This window comes from Leucoraja erinacea, chromosome 25 (genome assembly GCF_028641065.1).
Source record: "Leucoraja erinacea ecotype New England chromosome 25, Leri_hhj_1, whole genome shotgun sequence".
In the NCBI taxonomy this organism is placed as follows: domain Eukaryota; kingdom Metazoa; phylum Chordata; class Chondrichthyes; order Rajiformes; family Rajidae; genus Leucoraja; species Leucoraja erinaceus.
This window is the reverse complement of record NC_073401.1, coordinates 29,795,779-29,818,857: the sequence shown is the minus strand read 5'-3', so window position 1 is coordinate 29,818,857 and position 23,079 is coordinate 29,795,779. Positions and strand designations below refer to the sequence as shown.

Here is a 23,079-nt window from a genome sequence, read left to right as displayed (position 1 = left end):
ATAGGGCTCTTAAAGAGGAGACGGGGGATATGGGGAGAAGGCTGGGACGGGGTACTGATTGTGGATGATCAGTCACGATCACATTGAATGGCCGTGCTGGCTCGATGGGGCCGAATGGCCTACCCCTGCACCTATTGTCTATTGTCTAAAAAATATTTACTGATAAACACTGCACACTTTTGAATTGGGGCAATATCCACACACAGGAAAGATATTTAATTTTAATTGCCACACAAATTAGAATACATTGAAACAAAATAGGTGCAGGAGGAGGCCATTCGGCCCTTCGAGCCAGCACCGAAACACTATAAAACTCAACCCTTTTTCATGAAATATCGCCATTTCATTTGGCTTGCTGGTGGACAAAGATGAATTGTGTACTCCAGCCCCAGTATTGAGATTTAAGGGCCTGTCCCGCTTGGCGATTTCTTTCAGCGACTGTCGGCATAATTGACTGAAGGGCCGAATGGCCTACTCCTGCACCTATTGTCTATTGTTAGGTCTAAAAAATTATTGTAATTTAAAAAAAAATTAGGCTGTATATCGAGGGTTTAGCGATTTGAGTGCGTGGTTAGTTTTTCAGTGGGTTTGTCACTCGGCCCATGAAGAGCAGGCATTCTGTACGGTGCTCGTATATGAGGAAGAGGAAGGGTCTCCTTGCTGCGAACTCATTCTGCGAGGAGAGGGGCATGAAGCCGACTGTCGTCACAGATTCTGCGGTCGTTCCTTCCTCGTTGACCGTGATTGATCCCTGGTGTTGGAACTGGGTAAGAAAAATATTGAAAACACACGTGATTAAGTTAACCACAAATCATTTAAGCGGTCCTCTTCACACGGGGGCAAAATAAATAGCGGCTCGTGTCTGCCCAGCCGGCTCCATGCTTCCAGCCGCGGAAGATGAAAGCTGGAGCTATGAGGAAGGCGTTGGTTGGTTGAGCTGCTGCCTTACAGCACCAGAAACCTGGGTTCGCTCCTGACCTTGGGCCTGTCTATGTGGAGTTTGCAGGTTCTCCCTGGTGACCGTGTGGGTTTGTGTTTCCTCCCCACGCTCCAAAGATTTGTAGGTCGATCAACGTCAACGCGTTCAACCCCGTATACTCGCTCCGCCCGACACACACTCGGGGACAATTTACAATTCACAACCGGCCAAATAACCTACGAAGCTGCACGCCGTTGGAGTGTGGGAGGAAACCGGAGCAACCGTGGGGAAAACCCACGCAGGTCACAGGGAGAATGTACAGCACCCGCAGTCGGGATCGAACCTGGGTTCTCTTGCACTGTAATGGCCCAGTCCCACTTAGGCTAGTGTTGGGCTAGTCATTACTTTAACAACAAAAAAAACGAAGTCGGCACCAGCGACAACCTAGGTCACCTGGCGATAACTGCGTCAGCACCTACATCAGGAGAAGTCAAGCTGTGGTCGTGAGTCGTCTCCTCAGTCGCCCAAAGAGTCGTAGCGCCTTTCAGAGACAACCGGTGACAGTGGGTTTGCCGCCACTGGCGGCAAACCCACTGTCACCGATTGTCTCTGAAAATGTTCCAACATGTTGAAAATCCAGCGGCAAGCAGAAAGACGCTACGACTCTTTGGGCGACTGAGGAGACGACTCACGGCCGTACAGGCGACCATGTGGCGAGACTAATCGCCTAAGTGGGACAGGCTCATAAGGCAACAATACCGCTGCGCCACCGTTAATAAAGGCTCATCCCAATGACCAGTTTGCCAATGTTATGTCACACTCCATCTTTGGCGAGTAGGTTTTTCCTTTAGACGACGGAAACTGTACACAATACGTGTGTGCGTGCGTGTGCGTGCGTGTGTGTGTGTGTGTGTGGTCTGAACCAAGCCATGTACAATTGTAATAAGATAATCTTGCATTGAAGGCCACATCCCCTTTGCCTTCGTGAATGATTAACTGTGCGATACTTTATTGTCACGTGTGACGTGTCACAGTCAGTGCACGCTTCCGCAAGAACTATGGTTTCAGTCTGACGAAGGGTCCCGACCCAAAACGTCACCCACTCCTCCTCTCCACAGACGCTGCCTGTCCCGCTGAGTTACTCCAGCAGTTTGTGTCTATCTACCGCGGGGGGTCGGCAACCTGAGCAGATTGAATGATGGTGCTGGCTCGAAGGGCCAAATGGCCTACTCCTGCACCTATTGTCCGTTGTCTTGTTCTGCATAGGGGCCGGGACGCATGTCTGTGAGCGGATGGCAGGCCACATCTATCACACATGTACACGTGGATCCCGCCCCGGATGGCAGGCATCAAACCACGTGGTCACGTAGATCCCGCTCAGTCGAGGACGCCACCCGCCCCTAGAGCACATGGCCCCTAGTTACGGGCGCTCGCCAACATGGCGTCCCTAGTTACGGGCGCTCGCCAACATGGCGTCCCTAGTTACGGGCGCTCGCCAACATGGCGTCCCTAGTTACGGGCGCTCACCAACATGGCGTCCCTAGTTACGGGCACTCACCACCATGGCGTCCGTAGGTACGGGCACTCACCAACATGGCGTCCCTAGTTACGGGCGCTCACCAACATGGCGTCCCTAGTTACGGGCGCTCACCAACATGGCGTCCCTAGTTACGGGCGCTCACCAACATGGCGTCCCTAGTTACGGGCGCTCACCAACATGGTGTCCCTAGTTACGGGCGCTCACCAACATGGCGTCCCTAGTTACGGGCGCTCACCAACATGGCGTCCCTAGTTACGGGCGCTCACCAACATGGCGTACCCTAGTTACGGGCGCTCACCAACATGGCGTACCTACGGACCATCGCCTTGGCTCTGTCCTGAAGGAGGTGGCTCAAGTACTCGTACTCACTCATCCCCGGCCTATTGACAACCCCGATGCCGACAGTGAAGCCCAGACACAGCAGGTTGACGACCCCTGACCTACAGCTTCCTTCCACTGTGTTGGTGTCTGTGTTAGCGATGGGGGGGGGGGGGGGGGGGGGTAAAAGCAGTTTCCTACCATGTTAATGACCAGATTGTCTTGAGTTGATATTCCGGTGAAGTTGGCTGTTTGTTCGAAAGGCAACGACAGGCCCAGAGTCTTGAAGTACGGGACCAGGTCATACTGTTTGACCAGGTTGAATCTGGGGAGCACCACTTTTATCGTTCTGTCGGTTCAATATAAAGAGACAATAGAGATAAATCGAAGATGGCAACATAGGGTTTAATTTACTTTAGACATACAGCGCGGAAACAGGCTCTTCGACCCACCCGGGTCCGTGCCGACCAGCGATCCACGCACATTAACATTATCCTACACACACTGGGGACATTTTACACTTCAACCTGCACGCCTTCGGAGTGTAAGAGGAAACCGAAGATCTCGGAGAAAACCCTCGGGGAGAACGTACAGACTCCGTACAGGCAGCACCCGTAGTCAGGATCGAACCCTCGACTCTGGCGCTACAAAGGCAGCAACTCTACCACTGCGCCACCGTGCCGCCCCTAAAACATTTTTGGGTTGTGTCGTTCACTTGGAGAGAGAAAATTAAATGTCAGGGTGCAACGGCTAATAATTAAAGGTTTTAGTCGATCAGGAAATTTGAGTTTAGTTTCTGAGTTCAGTTTAGTTTATTGTCACGTGTACAGTGGAAAGCTTTTGTTGCGTGCTAACCTATTTCATACTTTGTTCCTACAATGCCCACATCATCTTGAATTGATTTAGCAGTAAAATCTAAGGAAGACACAAAATGCTGGTGGACAAAAAGTGCTGGAGAAACTCAGCGGATGAGGCAGCATCTATGGAGCGAAGGAAATAGGCAACGTTTCTGGTCGAAACCTTTCTTCAGAAGGGTTTCGTCCAAAGAAGGGTTTCGGCCCGAGACGTTGCTTATTTCCTGAGCACAACGGGTGGACAAAAATGCGGGAGAAACTCAGCAGACGAGGCAGCATCTTGGAGCGAAGGAATAGGTGACGTTTCGGGTCGAGACGCCGAGGAATAGGTGACATTTCGGGTCTCGACCCGGAAGGGTCTCAACCCGAAACGTCACCTATTCCTTCGCATCTTCCGCTGAGCGCAGTCAGTTTGCCGACCTTCGTGTTTCCAGCATCTGCAGTTCCTTCTTAAAGGAATAGGTGACGTTTCGGGGTCAAGGACCCTTCTTCAGACCCTTCTTTAGCAGTAAAGTCTATTAGAAAGAATCTTCGATTTGATGACACTTTATTGTTAGTATCAATTCAGATGGCACCTTGGTCTCATGCCTGTCCCTTACACCCACAGATGCTGCCTGGTCTGCTCAATCTCTTCAGCACTAGTACAGAGAATAATATAGAAACATAGACAATAGTTTGTGCAGGAGTAGGCATTGAATTCTCCCATTTTCGAGCCTGCACCGCCATCAGCTTTATGATCATGGCTGATCATCTTCCAACTCAGTATCCCGTACCCCCCTTCTCTCCACCCTATCGGTTTTTGGCCCCTGCCTATCTCTTAGCTGCACAAGGCACCTGCACATCCAGCACTACCCTAGAGAAATATAGCCAATGTTAAGATGGCCTTTACTACCCTCTGTGGCAGAGAGTTCCAGAGATTCAACACTCTCTGTGTGAAAAACGTTCTTCTCATCTCGGTTTTAAAGGATTTCCCCCTTATCCTTAAGCTGTGACCCCTTGTCCTGGACTTCCCTAACATCGGGAACAATCTTCCTGCATCTAGCCTGTCCAACCCCTTAAGAATTTTGTAAGTTTCTATAAGACAACAGGAAACAGGAAATTGGAGGAGCAGCGCCTCATATTCCGTTTGGGCAGTCTGCACCCTAGTGGCATAAACATTGAATTCTCCCATTTTCACATCACCTATTCCTTTCCTCCAGAGATGTTGTCTGACCCGCTGAGTTGCTCCAGCCTTGTGTGCGTCTACCTTACTGCTATATCAACTCAAAATGATATGAGGGCCGCTGGCAGTAGCTACCAAGATGGTTTCCAACATCTATTTTTCTCGAACCAATTCCTTTTCTCCAAAGATGCTGCCAGACCCAATGAGTTACTCCAGCACGTTGTGCCTTTTCTTGGTGTCAACCAGCATCTGCGGTTCTTTCCTGCTCGGTCGGCTGTTCTGTTCTCGGAGATTAGGGGGTGGCACGGTGGTGCAGCGGTAGAGTTGCTGCCTCACAGCGCTTACAGCGTTGGAGAACCGGGTTCGATCCTGACTACGGGTGCTGTCTGTACAGAGTTTGCACGTTCTCCCCGTGACCCTCGTGGGGTTTCTCCGAGATCTTCGGTTTCCTCCCACACTCCAAAGGCGTGCAGGTATGTAGGTTAATTGGATTGGTGTAAATATAAGTTGTCAATTGTGTGTGTGTGTGTAGGATAGTGTTAGTGTGCGGGGATCGCTGGTCGGCACGGACTCGGTGGGGCCGAAGGGCCTGTTTCCGCGCTGTATCTCTAAACTAAACTAAACCTCGACGCTCTGAGCTGTAGTCAGCATGAATGCATCGAAGGAGATAAAATGTACCTGTTGTTCATGCTCTTTAACCAGCTGATCACCACCTCTGATGTCAGCTGCTTTTCAATGGTCTTCATGGCAGAGAACTTGTGGGGCAGCACGATCAGCATGCTGACATTCCCCACATAAGGCAGCTGGAGAACGTCACACTCAAGCTTGTGGTCGGAAACCTCCGGGAAGTTTCCCCTCGTCTGCATCATCGGCACCCTCACCGAATCCTTTTCATTCAGCCAGAAAGCCCCCTTGTACGTCCTCTCGTTAAGGAACTTGGTCGCCCAATGGTTACCCCTGTTTGGGCAATGGAGAGAGAAAACATTTGATCGTCACTCGCAATTGCACTTGACAGGAACCTTTGCACTTTAACATGACCGTTTAGTCTCTATGATTTAGAGATTCTCTGCCTCTTAGGGGGAAACAGGCCGGTTCTCTGGATGCTTTCAAGAGAGTGCTGGATAGGGTGCCAGCCAGTCGGGGGATATGGGGAGAAGGCAGGAACTGATTGTGGATGATCAGCAATGATCATCACATTGAATGGCGGTGCTGGCTCGAAGGGCCGAATGCCCTACTCCTGCACCTATTGTCTATTGTCTATTTGGTTCATTGTGTCAATCAATCAACCTTTATTGTCATCTTGCAAAGCAACAGTTGTACAGCGCAAAATGAGAAGACGTTTCCCTGGGAATACTGGAGCATCGCACATGAAGCCTAAAACATTTCACACATAATCCGGCGTTCCACCCGGCGCGGCCTGCGGACTTTGGGAGCCGCAGACTCCGGTAGGAGGGGGCCGACTCTGTGTCCACGCCGCTGAGGACGTCCCGCAGCCCCGACGTCGGACTTTTAACACCCCGGCGTGCGGTCCTGAACATCGGGCCGCCCGTAGCGGCAACTGCGGAGGGCTTGCGGAGGCCCTGACCACGGGGAATAGTGCAGGAAGAAGACTGACTTTGGTGCCTTCCCACACAGTGGGGAACTTTGATTCTGCTGTGTGGGGATGTTTTATGTCAAACCCTATAGTGTGTTGTGTCCTGTTGATTTTTTTATTGTATGGCTGTATGGAAATTCATTTCACTGGATTGTTTTGACTGTTATTCAAGATTTCAAGATTCAAGATAGATTTAATTGTCACGTGACAATTAAATCTATCTTGAATCTTGAAATCTTGAATAACAGTCAAAACAATCCAGTCCCTGATTAAACAGTATAGATGGTTAAAAGATTGTCCATTGACTATTGGAACGGGTGAATGTTTCGGGTCGAGACCCTTCCTAAGTGCATCTGATCCGTGAGCTAACGAGTTTACCTTTCAAGTACAAGCAGTTGAGAATCATGATGAGCGTTTGTGGGTCTAGGGTGTCGACGGCCTCTTTGATCAGTCCTTGGGTCAGCTTCTGGATGCGTTGGTTGATTTTGCCGACCAGGGCGGGGTTGGAGAAGTTGACCGACTGGACCTCGGCAAAGTAGTAGGTCTTCATGCTGTGGCTGAAGTTGCCGAGGATCTGGGATCCCTGCCGCACGAACAGGCCGTTCACCCCCCGCAGGATGTAGCCAAAGTTGTGGCGGAAGAGGCGGTGGGTCAGCCGGCGGAAGAGGTTGTGGACCGTCAGGGTGTCGTACTTGACGCTGGCGTTGACAAAGTCGGCAAAGCCCAGGGCGTGGAACAGCTGGCGGTGGGTCTCCCGCCTGGTGCCGAGAGAGACCATGCCCAGCGTGGTGGAGATGCCGACGGGAGCCAACAGTATGTTCTCCAGCGGGCCCACTTGGTTCCGTATGCTCCGGTACAGACCGAAGGCAAAGTTGGCGTTGACCATGTTCAAGCGCTGGATCCTGGTTCTGCCGTGGAACAGCTTCAGCAATTTGGCTCTCCTGGCCACCGGGTCCAGAGGCTCAAGTTGTGCGTCCGACCACGGCTCCTCGATCTCGTCAATCTCGTCGATGTAGTCATCGTCGTCTTCGGCAAACAAGGAGTTAAAGTCCAGGTAGTCATCGTCCTCCATGTCTGGGAGGTCTTGAGTCAACGTGTTGTCCTCGTGCAGTTGTAGCTGGATGCTCTCGGTGTGGGGGCCTTCAGCGTCCGCATTGGACCGCGGTTCTAGCAGTATATCCATGGGCTCTGGCTCAAAATGCCCGGTCAATGGCTTAATGCCGCAAAACGTAGGCAACGGGACGAGGAAAACGCACAGCGTGAGGAGCAAGAGCCGCATGTTGGAGAGGTTTATTCCTGTTGGCCAAACGAGAGATATTAGACACTCGGTGAAACGATGATAGTTATTGCAGGCAAGATGTAGGTTGGCAAGCCGTTATGAGTTCATAAGTGTTTAACAAGGAACTGCAGATGCTGGAAAATCGAAGGTAGACAAAAGGGCAAAGGTTTCTCCAGCACTTTTGTCTACCTATGAGTTCATAAGTGATCGGTGCAAAGTTAGGCCATTCGGCCCATCGTCTACTCTGCCATTCAATCATGGCTGATCTATCTCTCCCTCCTAACCCCATTCTCCTGCCTTCTCCCATAACCTCTGACACCGATACTAATCAAGAATCCATCTGTCTCTGCCATTGACTTGGCCTTCACAGTTTTCTACGGCAATGAATTCCACAGATTATTTTATATAGAGCGCTGAAGGAGTGCATTGCTGGCTATTACTTCAAGAGGGTTTGAATACAAAAGAAGGGATGTAATGCTGAGGCTTCATAAAGCACCAGTCAGGCTGCTTTTGGAGTATTGTGAGCTGTTTTGAGCCCCAGTTTTGAGGAAGAATATGCTGACATTGGAAAGGGTCCAGAGGAGATTTCGGAGAATGATCCCAGGAATGATTGGGCCAAAGTGCGGTTCCCGGAGGTTTTCGTCAGTCTCCCTACCTGCTTCCACTACCTGCAACCTCCGGCAAACCGCACGGGACCGCACGGAAACCTTGGGTGGGGCGCAAAGTCTCCAGAGGTTTCCGTTCAGGTTTCCTAAGTGGGACGGGGGCATAAAGGTATCGGGGGTTACGGGGAGAAACCAGGAGAATGAATTTGAGAGGGAGAGAGATAGATCAGCTGTGATTGAATGGCGGAGTAGCGTTGATGGGCCGAATGGCATAATTCTACTTCTAGAACATATAGAAACATAGAAAATTGGTGCAGGAGTAGGCCATTTGGCCCTTCGAGCCTGCACCGCCATTCAATATGATCATGGCTGATCATCCAACTCAGTATCCCGTACCTGCCTTCTCTCCATACCCCCTGATACCTTTAGCCACAAGGGCCACATCTAACTCCCTCTTAAATATAGCCAATGAACTGTGGCATCAACTACCTTCTGTGGCAGAGAATTCCACAGATTCACCACTCCCTGTGTGAAAAATGTTTTTCTCATCTCGGTCCTAAAAGACTTCCCCCTTATCCTTAAACTGTGTGGCCCCTTGTTCTGGACTTCCCCAACATCGGGAACAATCTTCCTGCATCTAGCCTGTCCAACTTCACTCTGAAGGCTGATGCTTATGAAGCCTGCGTTTGATATATTTTTGTAGTTGCCATTCTTTTGCCTTTCCAAAGGTCTTTGAACTTTAAACCATAAGGTTTATAATTAACCTCACCAACAGCAGCAAAGAACAGCGCTGAGATCAATATATCGACCATTTTATGACATGGTTTGAAATACAACGCAAAATGTTTGTCCTGAAATTTGAGCAGTAATGAAATACTGTAAGAGGCACAGTTAAGTCAAACGCTTTGTTTAAGAAGGAACTGCAGATGCGGGAAAATGGAAGGTAGACAAAAATGCCGGAGAAACTCAGCGGGTGCAGCAGCATCTATGGAGCAAAGGAAATAGGCAACGTTTCGGGACGAAACCCGTTTTTCACTCCAACTCCAGCGATGTACACTGTATTTACTGTAAACTGTATTTACTGTACCACTCTACTGCTTTTTCCTAAAATTGCCGGGGTTTTTTTCCTTTTTCCTTCCGCCCACAATATTTAATATGAAAAAGAATATGTGATTCTGTTCCATTCTGTTTGTAGTTTGTTTGTTTGTCTTTTTGCACAGAGTCCGCGAGCATTGCCACTTCTCATTTCACTGCACATCTCATCTGTGTATGTGACGAATAAACTTGACTTAGAGAGAGTACAGAGGAGATTTACTAGAATGTTGCCTGGGTTTCAACAACTAAGTTACAGTGATAGGTTGAATAAGTTAGGTCTTTATTCTCTGGAGCGCAGAAGGTTAAGGGGGGACTTGATAGAGGTCTTTAAAATGATGAGAGGGATAGACAGAGTTGATGTGGACAAGCTTTTCCCTTTGAGAATAGGGAAGATTCAAACAAGAGGACATGACTTCAGAATTAAGGGACAGAAGTTTAAGGGTAACATGAGGGGGAACTTCTTTACTCAGAGAGTGGTAGCGGTGTGGAATGAGCTTCCAGTGGAAGTGGTGGAGGCAGGTTCGTTGGTATCATTTAAAAATAAATTGGATAGGCATATGGATGAGAAGAGAATGGAGGGTTATGGTATGAGTGCATGCAGGTGGGACTAAGGGAAAAAAAGTTGTTCGGCACGGACTTGTAGGGCCGAGATGGCCTGTTTCCGTGCTGTAATTGTTATATGGTTATATGGACTTGACTTGATCTATCTCTCCCTCCTAACCACATTCTCCTGCCTTCTCCCCATTACCTCTGACACCCGTACTCTAGTGTGCCCCTGTATTAAAAAAATGCATTGAGATGTTCGCTGAATCTGCTCTTCAAACAGGAGCGGTCCCAGTAATGCACGAAGTACACTCTCCTCGTGATCTTTGCGGTGAAAACTGACCACTTCCAATTTCAGTAACACTCGCATTATTAGATGTGACACCACGGATTATTATTATTTTGTTACCGATCTTAAATAGATTCTGATTAAACAGCTTGCCGTGTACTTACCTGCAGGCACCAGTGTGGAATGGCAGTCTTGTGCCGTTGAATCAGCAGGCAATGTGTTTTTCACAAACTTTGCACTTTAACATCTGTCCTGTTGTCATTCTGCATTGATTCGTGAAAGAGCAAACAAGCCCAAATTAAACATTTGAGGACATTTGTTGGGAAAGACTGTTGCAATGCAATCAGTCACTTCAGATTGTGGTTGTGATCTGCACTCGGATCTATTCTGGTTTTAAAATATTGCATGGTTTATGTTGTTTCAGTTTAGAGCGTTCTACAGATTTTAATTAAACGTTCACCAAACTGTGATCTTGTTCTGTGTTGGGGGGGGGGGTGATAAAAACATTTGAGAATCAACTTTCTGTTGGTGTAAAGTACACCACATTGAAATCGGTAAAGGTTACATGCTTAATACAAACATAGAAACATAGAAAATAGGTGCAGGAGTAGGCCATTCGGCACTTCGAGCCAGCACCGCCATTCGATATGATCATGGCTGATCATCCAACTCAGTATCCCATCCCTGCCTTCTCTCCATACCCCCTGATCCCTTTAGCCACAAGGCCCACATCTAACTCCCTCTTAAATATAGCCAATGAACTGTGGCCTCAACTACCTTCTGGCCTCAACTACCTAATCAAAGGTAGACAAAAATGCTGGCGAAACCCAGCGGGACAGGCAGCATCTGCGGAGAGAGGGAATGGGTGACGTTTCGGGTCGAGACCCTTCTTCAGACCGAAAAGTCACCCATTCCTTTTCTCCAGAGATGCTGCCTGACCCGCCGAGTTACTCCAGCAGTTTGCATCTACTTTCGATTTAAACCAGCATCTGCGGTTCTTTCCTACATGGGACAGGAACGGGCACTTCAGCCCATGAGGCCTCTACTAACCATGACGCCAATTTAAACCGTGCATCTCCTACGCAAGGTCCATGTTTCTCCATCCACCGCCTTTGTTTACCAAAAGCCTCAAAACAAATAGTTACTGTCGGTAGTCTACAAGGACGTTCGGAACGAGATTTTTTTTTAGTTTAGTTTAGAGATACAGCACGGAAACAGGCCCTTTGGCCCACGTCGACCAGCGATCCCCGCACACTAACACTATCCTACACCCACTAGGGGCAATGTTTACATTTACCAGGCCAATTAACCTAAAAACCTGTTCGTCTTTTGGAATGTGGGAGGAAACCGAAGATCTCGGAGTAAGCCCAGGCAGGTCACGGGGAGAACGTGCAAACTCCGTACAGACAGCGCCCGTAGTCGGGATCGAACCCGAGCCTCCGGCGCTGCATTCGCTGTAAGGCGGCGTCTCTACCGCTGAACCAATATTTATGAACATGTAGATTAATTTAATTCATTTTATTGTCACGTGTACCGAGGTGTCGTGAAAAGATTTTTGTTGCGTGCTAACCATGTCATTGGAAAGACTACACATGATTCCAATCAAGCCGTCCACAGTGTACAGATACACAATTAAGGGAATAGCGTTTAGCAGAAGACAAAATCGAGTTAAGTTTGATCAAAGATAGTCTGAGGGTCACCAATGAGGTAGATTCAGGACTGCTCTAGTTGTTAGCAGCATGGTTCAATTGCCTGATAACAGCTGGGAAGAAACTATCCTTGGATTTGGGGGGGGTGCATTTTCACACTTCTGTACCTCTTGCCTGATGGGTGAGGGGAGAAGAGGGAGTGGCTGGGGATGAGACTAGTCATTGATTATGCCGGGGTCTATTGTGAAACCATTAACTCCAACATTTTCAGCTGGTAGAACTAGTGTAGCACAGCACCAGGTCCGATCCCTGACCTCGAGGTGCGGACTGTGTGGAGTTTGCATGTTCTCCCTGTGACTGCCTCGGTGTCCTCCCACATCTCAAAGACGTGCGAGTTTGTCTGCTACCCTGGCCTCTGTAAAATTGTCCCTAGTGGTTAGGGGGGGTTTGGTAATAATAATAATAATAATAATAATAATAATCTTTATTTATATAGCACTTTTCAACAAAACCAGTATTTGAACCAAAGTGCTTTACAGAGATTGATTAAATTAATTGAACAGATCAAATGTCAACAAATCCATAAAAACAAAAAAGAGAAAAAAGAAAATAGACACAGAACAGTACACTATAGAAATCAACATGAAACATCCCCCCACAGCAGAATTCACTGTGAGGGAAGGCACTAAAAATATCCAGTTCTCCCCCTCATAGTCCACCCGAGGTCGGGGTCTATATGGGGTCTATATGTGGCCTCCTCAGCCAACTCGATGTTCTCAGGCCCTCTGCCGCGAAGCTGGATCATCGGCGTCGGGTGAACATTCTTCAGTAAGACAAGTAGGATGACACACAACTAGAGTGATCGATGGTCAGCATGGGCCGAAGGGCCTGTTTCCATGCTGTATCTCTAAACTAAAGTAAAATTAAACAAAAATCTTTCTCCGGCCTGTGAGATGGTTTGTTTTTTATTTATTTTCTCGGATAAATCAGGTTCCAACCCGCTTCCAGGTTTAATTGCTTATCACCTGGTTTCAAGGCCAGACTGGCCAGTTTTTCATAAATGTTGTATGTCAAGTGGATTAAGAGTGACTATTATGTTTACTTTAAGTGGATTGCTGACTTGACTTTGGCCAGCATCCAATCATTTATGTGCCTATATTAACTTGAGGGTAGTTGGACAGAGGTAAAAAAAAACGAGCTTTCATTACATCCGCTATAATATTCCACATCTGCCACAAACACCACAAGCAAATCTTACGAGGCCACACAGATTTAATTTCCTCAAAGATTCGCTGGAGGCTATTGTATGACAAAACGTAGATTATTAATATATTTTCTATGCCAGTTAAACCTCAGAGTCACACAGCGTAGAAACAGGCCCTTCGGCCCAACTTGCCCACACGGGCCAGCATGTCCCATCTACATTAGTCCCACATGCCTGCGTTTGGTCCATATCCCTCCAAACCTGTCCTAGCCATGTACCTGTCTAATTGTTTCTTAAACATTGCAATAGTCCCAGCCTCGACTAACTCCTCTGGCAGCTCGTTCCATACACCCACCACCCTTTGTGTGGAAAAAGTTACCCCTCCGATTCCTGTTCAACCTGTTCCCCTTCACCTTAAACCTCTGTCCTCTGCTTCTCAATTCCACAGGATAGGGTTTTTAAAATTCATTTAATTTAAAATGAGTATAATTTAATGCTTCCAGTTGCTCTGCTGGGATTTGAACCTCTGTCTCTGGACTGCTGGACAGTATCATTCAATGTGATCATGGCTGATCATCCCCAATCAGTACCCTGTTCCTGCCTTCTCCCCATATCCCTTAACTCCGCTATCTTTAAGAGCTCTATCTAACTCTCTCTTGAAAGCATCCAGAGAGTCAGCCTCCACTGCCTTCTGAGGCAGAGAATTCCACAGATTCACACTCTCTGTGTGAAAAAGTGTTTCCTCATCTCAGTTCTAAATGGCTTACCCCATATTCTTAAACGGTGGCCCCTGGTTCTGGATTCCCCCAACATCAGGAACATGTTTCCTGCCTCGAGCATGTCCAATCCTTTAATAATCTGAGGTTACACAAAAAAGCTGGAGAAACTCAGCGGGTGCAGCAGCATCTATGGAGCGAAGGAAATAGGCAACGTTTCGGGCCGAAACCCAAAGGGTTTCGGCCCGAAACGTTGCTTATTTCCTTCGCTCCATAGATGCTGCTGCACCCGCTGAGTTTCTCCAGCTTTTTTGTGTAACCTTCGATTCTCCAGCATCTGCAGTTCCCTCTTAAACACTTTAATAATCTGATATGTTTCAATAAGATTCCCTCTCATCCTTCTAAATTCCAGAGTATACAAGCCCAGCCGCTCCATTCTTTCAACATATGACAGTCCCGCCATCCCGGGAATTAACCTGGTGAACCAACGCTGCACTCCCTCAATAGCAAGAATGTCCTTCCTCAGATTTGAAGACCAAAACTGCACACAATACTCCAGTTGTGGTCTCACTAGGGCCCTGTACAACTGCTGAAGCACCTCTTTGCTATTCAGGAGAGTGTTAGATATAGCTCTTAGTGCTAACGGAATCAAGGGATATGGAGAGAAAGCAGGAACGGGGTATTGATTTTGGATGATCACCCATGATCATGTTGAATGGCGGTGCTGGCTCCAAGGGCTGAATGGCCAACTCCTGCACCTATTGTCTATGTTTGTATATTAATGACATGTGAATGGGTTCAGGGCCACTAATCACACAGCCTCTGTTTTTCTGCAGCTGACCAGACGATTGCCCCCGATCAAAGATGCCAAACCCAGGCTCCAGAAGCTGTTCCGCGACTTCTGGCTCTACTCAGTGGTGATGGGGTTTGCGGTGGAAGGTTCAGGTACCGGCCAGGCTGCTGAGATTACGGGGTCATCGCGCGCCAAGTTCGTCCAAAGACATAGAAACATAGAAACATAGAAAATAGGTGCAGGAGTAGGCCATTCGGCCCTTCGAGCCTGCACCGCCATTCAATATGATCATGGCTGATCATCCAACTCAGTATCCCGTACCTGCCTTCTCTCCATACCCCCTGATCCCCTTAGCCACAAGGGCCACATCTAACTCCCTCTTAAATATAGCCAATGAACTGTGGCCTCAACTACCCTCTGTGGCAGAGAGTTCCAGAGATTCACCACTCTCTGTGTGAAAAAAGTTCTTCTCATCTCGGTTTTAAAGGATTTCCCCCTTACCCTTAAGCTGTGACCCCTTGTCCTGGACTTCCCCAACATCGGGAACAATCTTCCTGCACCTAGCCTGTCCAACCCCTTAAGAATTTTGTACGTTTCTATAAGATCCCCCCTCAATCTCCTAAATTCTAGAGAGACATCAGTCCGTGCCTTTAACACCCAGCCAATTGACGTTTCTACAGTCTCGGGGGTGGGGGGGGGGGGGGGGGGGGGGGCTTCGAACAAGCTGGCTTCTGCGGCTTGTATTCTCAACGCCGTTACTGCAAACATAGAAAATAGTTGCAGGAGGCCATTCGGCCCTAATGAGGCAACACCACCATTCAATATGATCATGGCTGATCAACCAACATCAGGCTGAAGAAGGGTCTCGACCCGAAACGTCGCCCATTCCTTCTCTCCAGAGGTGCTGCCTCACCCGCTGTTACTCCAGCAATTTGTGTCTACCTTCATCCAGAGCTTTGTGAATCTGTGGAATTCTCTGCCACAGAAGGCAGTGGAGGACAGTTCACTGAATATATTCAAGAGACAATAGACAATAGGCGCAGAGGTAGACCATTCGGCCCTTCGAGCTGTCACTGCCAGTATATTAAACCAGCATCTGCAGTTCTTTCTTACACATCCAAAACCAATACCCCTGCCTGCCTTCTTCATCCCTTGATTCCTTTAGCCCTAAGAGCTAACTCAAACGCTCTAATGAAAACATCCAGTGAATTGGCCTCCACTGCCTTCTGTGGCAGAGAATTCCACAGATTCACGACTCTCTGGGTGAAAAAGTTTTCCCTCATCTCAGTCCCAAAACTTGTGGACATTGATTGTAAACATGTCGAATAGAATAGTTTCTTTATTGTCATTGTAACATGAACCATGTGCAACAAAATTTAAAAATGTCAGCCAGTCAAACATTTCTAAAAGCTAACGATACATACAAGATAAAATATTAAAAGATAAACAACTAAAATAAATATCATGAAAATAGCACCACGCATAAACACCCAACCCTCCATCCTTCTGTCGATTTCACAGTGTACCACAGTCCCTTAGTCTGTATCGCCCCTGCGTTCCTTGGCGGCTACATTTAGTGCTTTTATAGCAGTGGGGTAAAAACTGTTTTTTAGTCTGTTCGTCCTTGTCCTTGTAGATCTGTACCGTCTGCCTGACGGCAACAGTTCAAACAGGGAGTGTCCGGAGTGGGAAATGTCCTTTATAACGGGGATGTAACTGGGATTGTGGGATTTTAGACCGTCTACTTCCGTTATTCATTTTAATGGCCTTTCTTCAAATTCTTCTGTTCCCTCCCTCTCGCTGTCTCATTCTTTCTGTTCAGCTACATTCAAATCAACCCTTCGATTTTTCCAGCATCTGCAGTTCTTTCTTAAACATATTGAATGGAGCGGTGGTCAAGAAGGAACTGCAGATGCTGGAGGATCGAAGGTAGACAAAATAGCTGGGGAAACTCAGCGGGTGAGGCAGCATCTATGGAGCGAAGGAAATAGGCAACGTTTCGGGGCGAATTCCTTCTGGAAATAGGCAACGTTTCGGGGCGAAATCCTTCTGGAAATAGGCAACGTTTCGGGCCGAAATCCTTCTGGAAATAGGCAACGTTTCGGGCCGAAATCCTTCTGGAAATAGGCAACGTTTCGGGCCGAAATCCTTCTGGAAATAGGCAACGTTTCGGGCCGAAATCCTTCTGGAAATAGGCAACGTTTCGGGCCGAAATCCTTCTGGAAATAGGCAACGTTTCGGGCCGAAACCCTTACGGGTTTCGGCAACCCAAAACGTTGCCTATTTCCTAAGTGCCATAGATGCTGCCGCACCCGCTGAGTTTCTCCAGCATTTTTGAAAGTCCTATCAAAATTAGTCCCTGGGTCACTAATGACGTTGACAGTAGTTCAGGATTGTGCAGTGGGCAACTATTTTAATTTAGTCCTCAGTATAAAATAATCACCACCAAAGACCACTTTTGATTTGAAGACGGCAATGAAAAAGTCAGCAACAGAAATATATAATAGTAATGCCTCGGAACTTTCAGGTAGAATAGTTTGCAAGACATGCTTAGAAATGCGTGCGACAAAGGCAAAACAGTTATAATGGGTGACTTCAATCTACATATAGATTGGGCGAATCAAATTGGCAGGGGTGCTGAGGAAGAGGATTTCTTGGAATGTATGCGGGATAGTTATCTAAATCACCATGTAGAGGAACCAACGAGAGAGCAGGCTATTTTAGACTGGGTATTGAGTAATGAGGAAGGGTTAGTTAGCAATCTTGTTGTACGTGCCCCCTTGGGCAAGAGTGACCATAATATGGTTGAGTTCTTCATTAGGATGGAGAGTGACATTGTTAACTCAGAAACAATGGTTCTGAACTTAAAGAAAGGTAACTTTGAGGGTATAAAAAAAAAGCCATGATCATATTGAATGGCGGTGCAGGCTCGAAGGGTCGAATGGCCTACTCCTGCACCTAATTTCTATGTTTCTATGCTACTAATGTATGGAGTTCACAATAATGAAATCAGGTTTTTAAACCCACACTGAATTTTGTCTACCTTGTTGGCTCGAAGGGCTGAATGGCCCAATCCTTCAAGATTCAAGATTCAAGATTCAAGAAATGTATTGCCATGTCAACAAGTTGATAGGAATGTGTCTTGGTTTGCTCTCAGACAGATACAATACAGTACAATACAACCACCACATACACCACAATACATAATACAGTGTAAAAGAAAGTGCAAAGTGATTAGTGCAAATTCAAATATCTGATGGCTTGGAGGGAGGTGCTGTCTCTGAAGCGAGATGTTTTACTTCTAATGCTTCTATATCTCTTTCCTGATGGGAGGAGATTAAACATAGAAACATAGAAATTAGGTGCAGGAGTAGAGGCCATTCGGCCCTTCGAGCCTGCACCGCCATTCAATATGATCATGGCTGATCATCCAACTCAGTATCCCGTTCCTGCCTTCTCTCCATACCCCCTGATCCCCTTAGCCACAAGGGCCACATCTAACTCCCTCTTAAATATAGCCAATGAACTGTGGCCTCAACTACCTTCTGCGGCAGAGAGTTCCAGAGATTCACCACTCTCTGTGTACAAAAAGTTCTTCTCACCTCGGTTTTAAAGGATTTCCCCCTTATCCTTAAGCTGTGACCCCTTGTCCTGGACTTCCCCGAACATCGGGAGCAATCTTCCTGCATCTAGCCTGTCCAACCGCTTAAGAATTTTGTAAGTTTCTATAAGATCCCCTCTCAATCTCCTAAATTCTAGAGAGTATAAACCAAGTCTATCCAGTCTTTCTTCATAAGACAGTCCTGACATCCCAGGAATCAGTCTGGTGAACCGTCTCTGCACTCCCTCTAAAGAAGTAATGTGCCGGGTGAAAGTGGTCTGCTATGATCTGCTTTGGCCTTTCTGGTGAGTCTTGTTGAGTAAAGTGATGTCACTGAGGGAAGTCTGCTGCAATCGATGATCTTAGAAGCCCTGCACCGATTGTCCATGTTTCTATAACGTTGGCGGCTTGTGTTTGCGCAGGGCTGTGGCCGGAGGAGTGGTACGAGGGCGTGTGTGAGATCGCCACCAAGTCTCCGTTGCTGACCTTCCCCGGGGGAGAGCCCCTGCGCTCAGAGCTGCAGTACAACTCCGCCCTGAAGAACGACACCGTCTCGCCGGTAAGAGCATCCGTCCGTTCCATCTCACTCGTCCACCACTCAGTTCCCTTTCCCTCCCTGACCCCTGAGGAGAGTTCACCCGACATCGGAGTTCCAGCTTCCCGGCAAGAGGGCCTGAAGCATCGGTCTGGCTGCGGAGGCCCCTTATAGAAACTTACAAAATTCTTAAGGGGTTGGACAGGCTAGATGCAGGAAGATTGTTCCCGATGTTGGGGAAGTCCAGGACAAGGGGTCACAGCTTAAGGATAAGGGGGAAATCCTTTAAAACCGAGATGAGAAGAACTTTTTTCACACAGAGAGTGGTGAATCTCTGGAATTCTCTGCCACAGAGGGTAGTTGAGGCAAGTTCATTGGCTATATTTAAGAGGGAGTTAGATGTGGCCCTTGTGGCTAAGGGGATCAAGGGGTATGAAGAGAAGGCAGGTACGGGATACTGAGTTGGATGATCAGCCATGATCATATTGAATGGCAGTGCAGGCTCGAAGGGCCGAATGGCCTACTCCTGCATCTATTTTCTATGTTTCTATGTTTCTAATAGGCCCGACTATGGGTGAACAGGGGATGGGACTGGACTTTGCTGCCTTCCCCCACAGTGGGAACCATTGTATGGGGGAAGTTTCCATGTTTTTATGTTTATTGTTAAATTCTTTAATGTTGTGTCTTATCATTATTCGTCTGCTGCTTTGGCAAGTCACATTTCACTATGTGATAATAAATGTCCTTTGTACCCTCACTCTGAGGAAGGCTCGCGACCCGAAATGTCACCTCTTCACCTTTTTCCAGCGATGCCGCCTGATCCTCGGGTCAGAGAGGGGGTGAATCTGTGGAGTTCTTTGCCGCAGAAGGTTGTGGAGGCCAAGCAGTGGGTATTTTTAGTCTAGGACCAGAGGCCACAACCTCAGAATAAAAGGACATACCGTCAGAAAGGAGAGGAGGATTATTCAGGGTTTGGACACGCTAGAGACAGGAAACATGTTCCCGATGTTGGGGCAGTCCAGAACCAGGGGCCACACACAGTTTAAGAATAAGGGGGTAAGCCATTTAGAACGGAGACGAGGAAACACTTTTTCACACAGAGAGTTGTGAGTCTGTGGAATTCTCTGCCTCAGAGGGCGGTGGAGGCCGGTTCTCTGGATACTTTCTCAAGGGAGAGCTAGATAGGGCTCTTAAAGATAGAGGAGTCAGGGGATATGGGGAGAAGGCAGGAACGGGGTACTGATTGGGGATGATCAGCCATGATCACATTGAATGGCAGTGCTGGCTCGAAGGGTCGAATGGCCTACTCCTGCACCTATTGTCTATTGTCTAAAGGAGATGAGGAGGAATTTCTGTGGCCAGAGGGTGGTGCATCTGTGTAATTTCCCTGGGTGGCTGTGGAGGCCGTCAAGGGATATTTTTAAGGTGGGATTTGACTGCTTGTTGATTGGTAAGGATATCGGGTTATGGGGAGAAGGCAGGAGAATGGGCCAACTCCTGCACCTATTGTCTATTGTTTCTTATTTGTCTTCCATTAGGCTGAACTGAATGAATTGCGAAGCACCATAATAAACCTGCTGGACCCACCTCCTGAAGTCTCGGCCCTCATTAACAAGCTGGACTTTGCCATGTCCACGTACCTCCTCTCCGTCTATCGCCTGGAATACATGAGGTCTGTGAAACAATCTCCAGCGCAAGACTGTTTCTTAAACTGCAACGCTGCATAATCTGGTTCCTTACACACACGCTTGTCAGATTCAGATTCAGATTCAACTTTAATTGTCATTGTCAGTGTACAGTACAGAGGCAACGAAATGCCGTTAGCATCTCCCTGGAAGAGCGACATAGAATATGATTTCAATAAATAAATCTATTTACATGTGTTCTTCCTGTGGGAGGAGTGTCCGGGGGGGGGGGTGGTGATTGGCAGTCACCGAGGTACATTGTTGAGTAGAGTGACAGCCGCAGGGAAGAAGCTGTTCCTGGATCTGCTGGTCCGGCAACGGAGAGACCTGTAGCGCCTCCCGGATGGTAGGAGGGTAAACAGTCCGCGGTTGGGGTGAGAGCAGTCCTTGGCGATGCTGAGCGCCCTCCGCAGACAGCGCTTGCTTTGGACAGACTCAATGGAGGGGAGCGTGGAACCGGTGATGCGTTGGGTAATTTTCACCACCCTCTGCAGTGCCTTCCGGTCGGAGACAGAGCAGCTGCCATACCATACTGTGATGCAGTTGGTAAGGATGCTCTCGATGGTGCAGCGGTAGACGTTCACCAGAATCTGAGTTCATCAGTCTCCTCAGGAAGAAGGTCCATCTGAGTTCCTTGTGCGTTGCTTTGCAGGGTGTCCCGATCGACGGACCAGGACCGTTTCCAGGTGATGTTCCGCTATTTGGAGGACAAGGCTATTCAGAAAGATAAAGCCGGTGAGCATTTCAAGCGCGGGTTCCTCCACCGATTTTTCCGCCGCTCCTTGTCTTCCAGAGCCTTTCTGGATTGTAGGCACAAAAAGCTGGAGCAACTCAGCGTCTCTGGAGAGAAGGAATGGGTGAGGTTTTGTGTCGAGACCCTCCACCTTAAGAGAGAGCAAGATAGAGCTCTAGGGGCTAGTGGAGTCGAGGGATATGGGGAGAAGGCAGGCACGGGTTATTGATTGGGGACGATCAGCCATGATCGCAATGAATGGCGGTGCTGGCTCGAAGGGCTGAATGGCCTCCTCCTGCACCTATTGTCTATGTTTCTATGTCCCACTCCTTCCACGCCGGGCGGGTGAGCCGCACCATCCAGGGGGGGTTCCCGGAATGCGGGGTGGTGGGCTGAATTTCCGTCGCACAGGTTGACTTCGCCAAGGCACTTCCTCCGTGACGACATTGAGAAGTGTTGAGAATCGAGCTAACAACACCCTGGGGACTGACACTGTTTCCCTTTATCTGTCCGCCAGGCATGATGCAGTGCGTGATCGCGGTGGCCGATAAAGTCTTTGAGGTTTTCCTCGCTGTCATGGCGGACAAGGTACCCGGCCTTTCGCTCCGAAGCATTCCCCGCGCGTTTGTAACGTCGTCTGTAAGAAGCATCTGACGGCTCTTTGTCTTTGTCAGCCCAAGACCAAGGAGAACGAGGAGGAGCTGGAGAAGCACGCCCAGTTCCTGCTGGTCAACTTCAACCACATTCACAAGCGCATTCGACGAGTCGCCGACAAGTTTCTATCGGGCTTGGTCGACAAGTACGTGACCAACTTAACTTTGTTACAATAGTCGTCCACAGTTTCAGAACAAGGGGGTAAGCCATCTAGAACGGAGACGAGGAAACACTTTTTCCACACACAAGGGTTGTGAGTCTGTGGAATTCTCAGCCTCAGAGGGCGGTGGAGGCCGGTTCTCTGGATACTTTCAAGAGAGTCTCCCCTTTCTAGATAGGGCTCTTAAAGATAGATTCAAGATTCGAGATTTCGGAGAGTTTATTGTCATGTGTCCCTGTTAGGACAATGAAATTCTTGCTTTCCTTCAGCACAACAGAACACAATAGGCATGAATACAGATAGCGGAGTCGGGGGATATGGGGAGAAGGCAGGAACTGGGCACTGATTGGGGATGATCAGCCATGATCACATTGAATGGCGGTGCTGGCTCGGAAGGGCCGAATGGCCTACTCCTGCACATTTTCACACAGAGAGTGGTGAATCTCTGGAACTCTCTGCCACAGAGGGTAGTTGAGGCCACAGTTCATTGGCTATATTTAAGAGGGAGTTAGATGTGGCCCTTGTGGCTAAGGGGATCAGGGGGTATGGAGAGAAGGCAGGTACGGGATACTGAGTTGGATGATCAGCCATGATCATATTGAATGGCTGTGCAGGCTCGAAGGGCCGAATGGCCTCTACTCCTGCACCTAATTTCTATTTCTATGTTTCTATGTTTCTATTGTCTATTGCCAGAAGGCGAAGAAATAGCTTAAATTCTGCAATTGCCACTTTCGAAAAGCCTCTGATGCTGGTTGTTTGTGTGTTCCAGATTCCCGCACTTGCTGTGGAATGGGTCTGTCCTGAAGACCATGCTGGATATCCTCCAGACTCTCTCCCTCTCCCTCAGTGCGGTAAGAAGCCGGTGGGACTGATGGCCATATTAAGGGGATAAATTGGACAAGCTTCCGTGACGTGTGTGTTCTGTCTTGCAGGATGTCCACAAGGACCAGCCGTACTACGACATCCTGGACACCCCGTACAGGATCACTGTCCCTGACACCAATGAAGCCAGAGAGGTAACACCCGCTCTCACAGTCAAAAGCAAACGGCTGTGAGGCTGTGTTGGTCTAAAGATACACCACATCTATTTGTTTGTGCACGCATTGGGCTGATTGCATTAGTCGAAACAGGGTGGGCCAGGTGAAGGTTGC

General features: G+C 48.2%; 2 protein-coding genes across 2 annotated transcripts in view; one reads left to right on the top strand and one right to left on the bottom strand.

Annotated features, from left to right (window-relative positions):
* The window catches only part of pi4kab (phosphatidylinositol 4-kinase, catalytic, alpha b), a 114,166-nt gene that overhangs the window by 43,318 nt on the left and 47,769 nt on the right, over positions 1 to 23,079 (top strand). Inside the window, exons 20-27 of the mRNA XM_055655413.1 lie at positions 14,604 to 14,712; positions 18,584 to 18,720; positions 20,235 to 20,368; positions 21,034 to 21,116; positions 21,632 to 21,702; positions 21,789 to 21,913; positions 22,698 to 22,779; positions 22,861 to 22,944. Of these exons, the coding sequence (XP_055511388.1) occupies positions 14,604 to 14,712; positions 18,584 to 18,720; positions 20,235 to 20,368; positions 21,034 to 21,116; positions 21,632 to 21,702; positions 21,789 to 21,913; positions 22,698 to 22,779; positions 22,861 to 22,944 (825 nt within the window). The remainder of the gene's footprint in view (positions 1 to 14,603; positions 14,713 to 18,583; positions 18,721 to 20,234; positions 20,369 to 21,033; positions 21,117 to 21,631; positions 21,703 to 21,788; positions 21,914 to 22,697; positions 22,780 to 22,860; positions 22,945 to 23,079) is intronic.
* Positions 566 to 10,480, bottom strand: serpind1 (serpin peptidase inhibitor, clade D (heparin cofactor), member 1). Its single transcript, XM_055655414.1, has 5 exons — positions 10,363 to 10,480; positions 6,763 to 7,683; positions 5,472 to 5,742; positions 2,979 to 3,126; positions 566 to 763 (listed from the first exon to the last, which is right to left on the bottom strand). The coding sequence occupies exons 2-5, from the start codon at positions 7,664 to 7,666 to the stop codon at positions 572 to 574; spliced, it is 1,515 nt and encodes a 504-aa protein (XP_055511389.1). The 5' UTR covers positions 7,667 to 7,683; positions 10,363 to 10,480; the 3' UTR covers positions 566 to 571.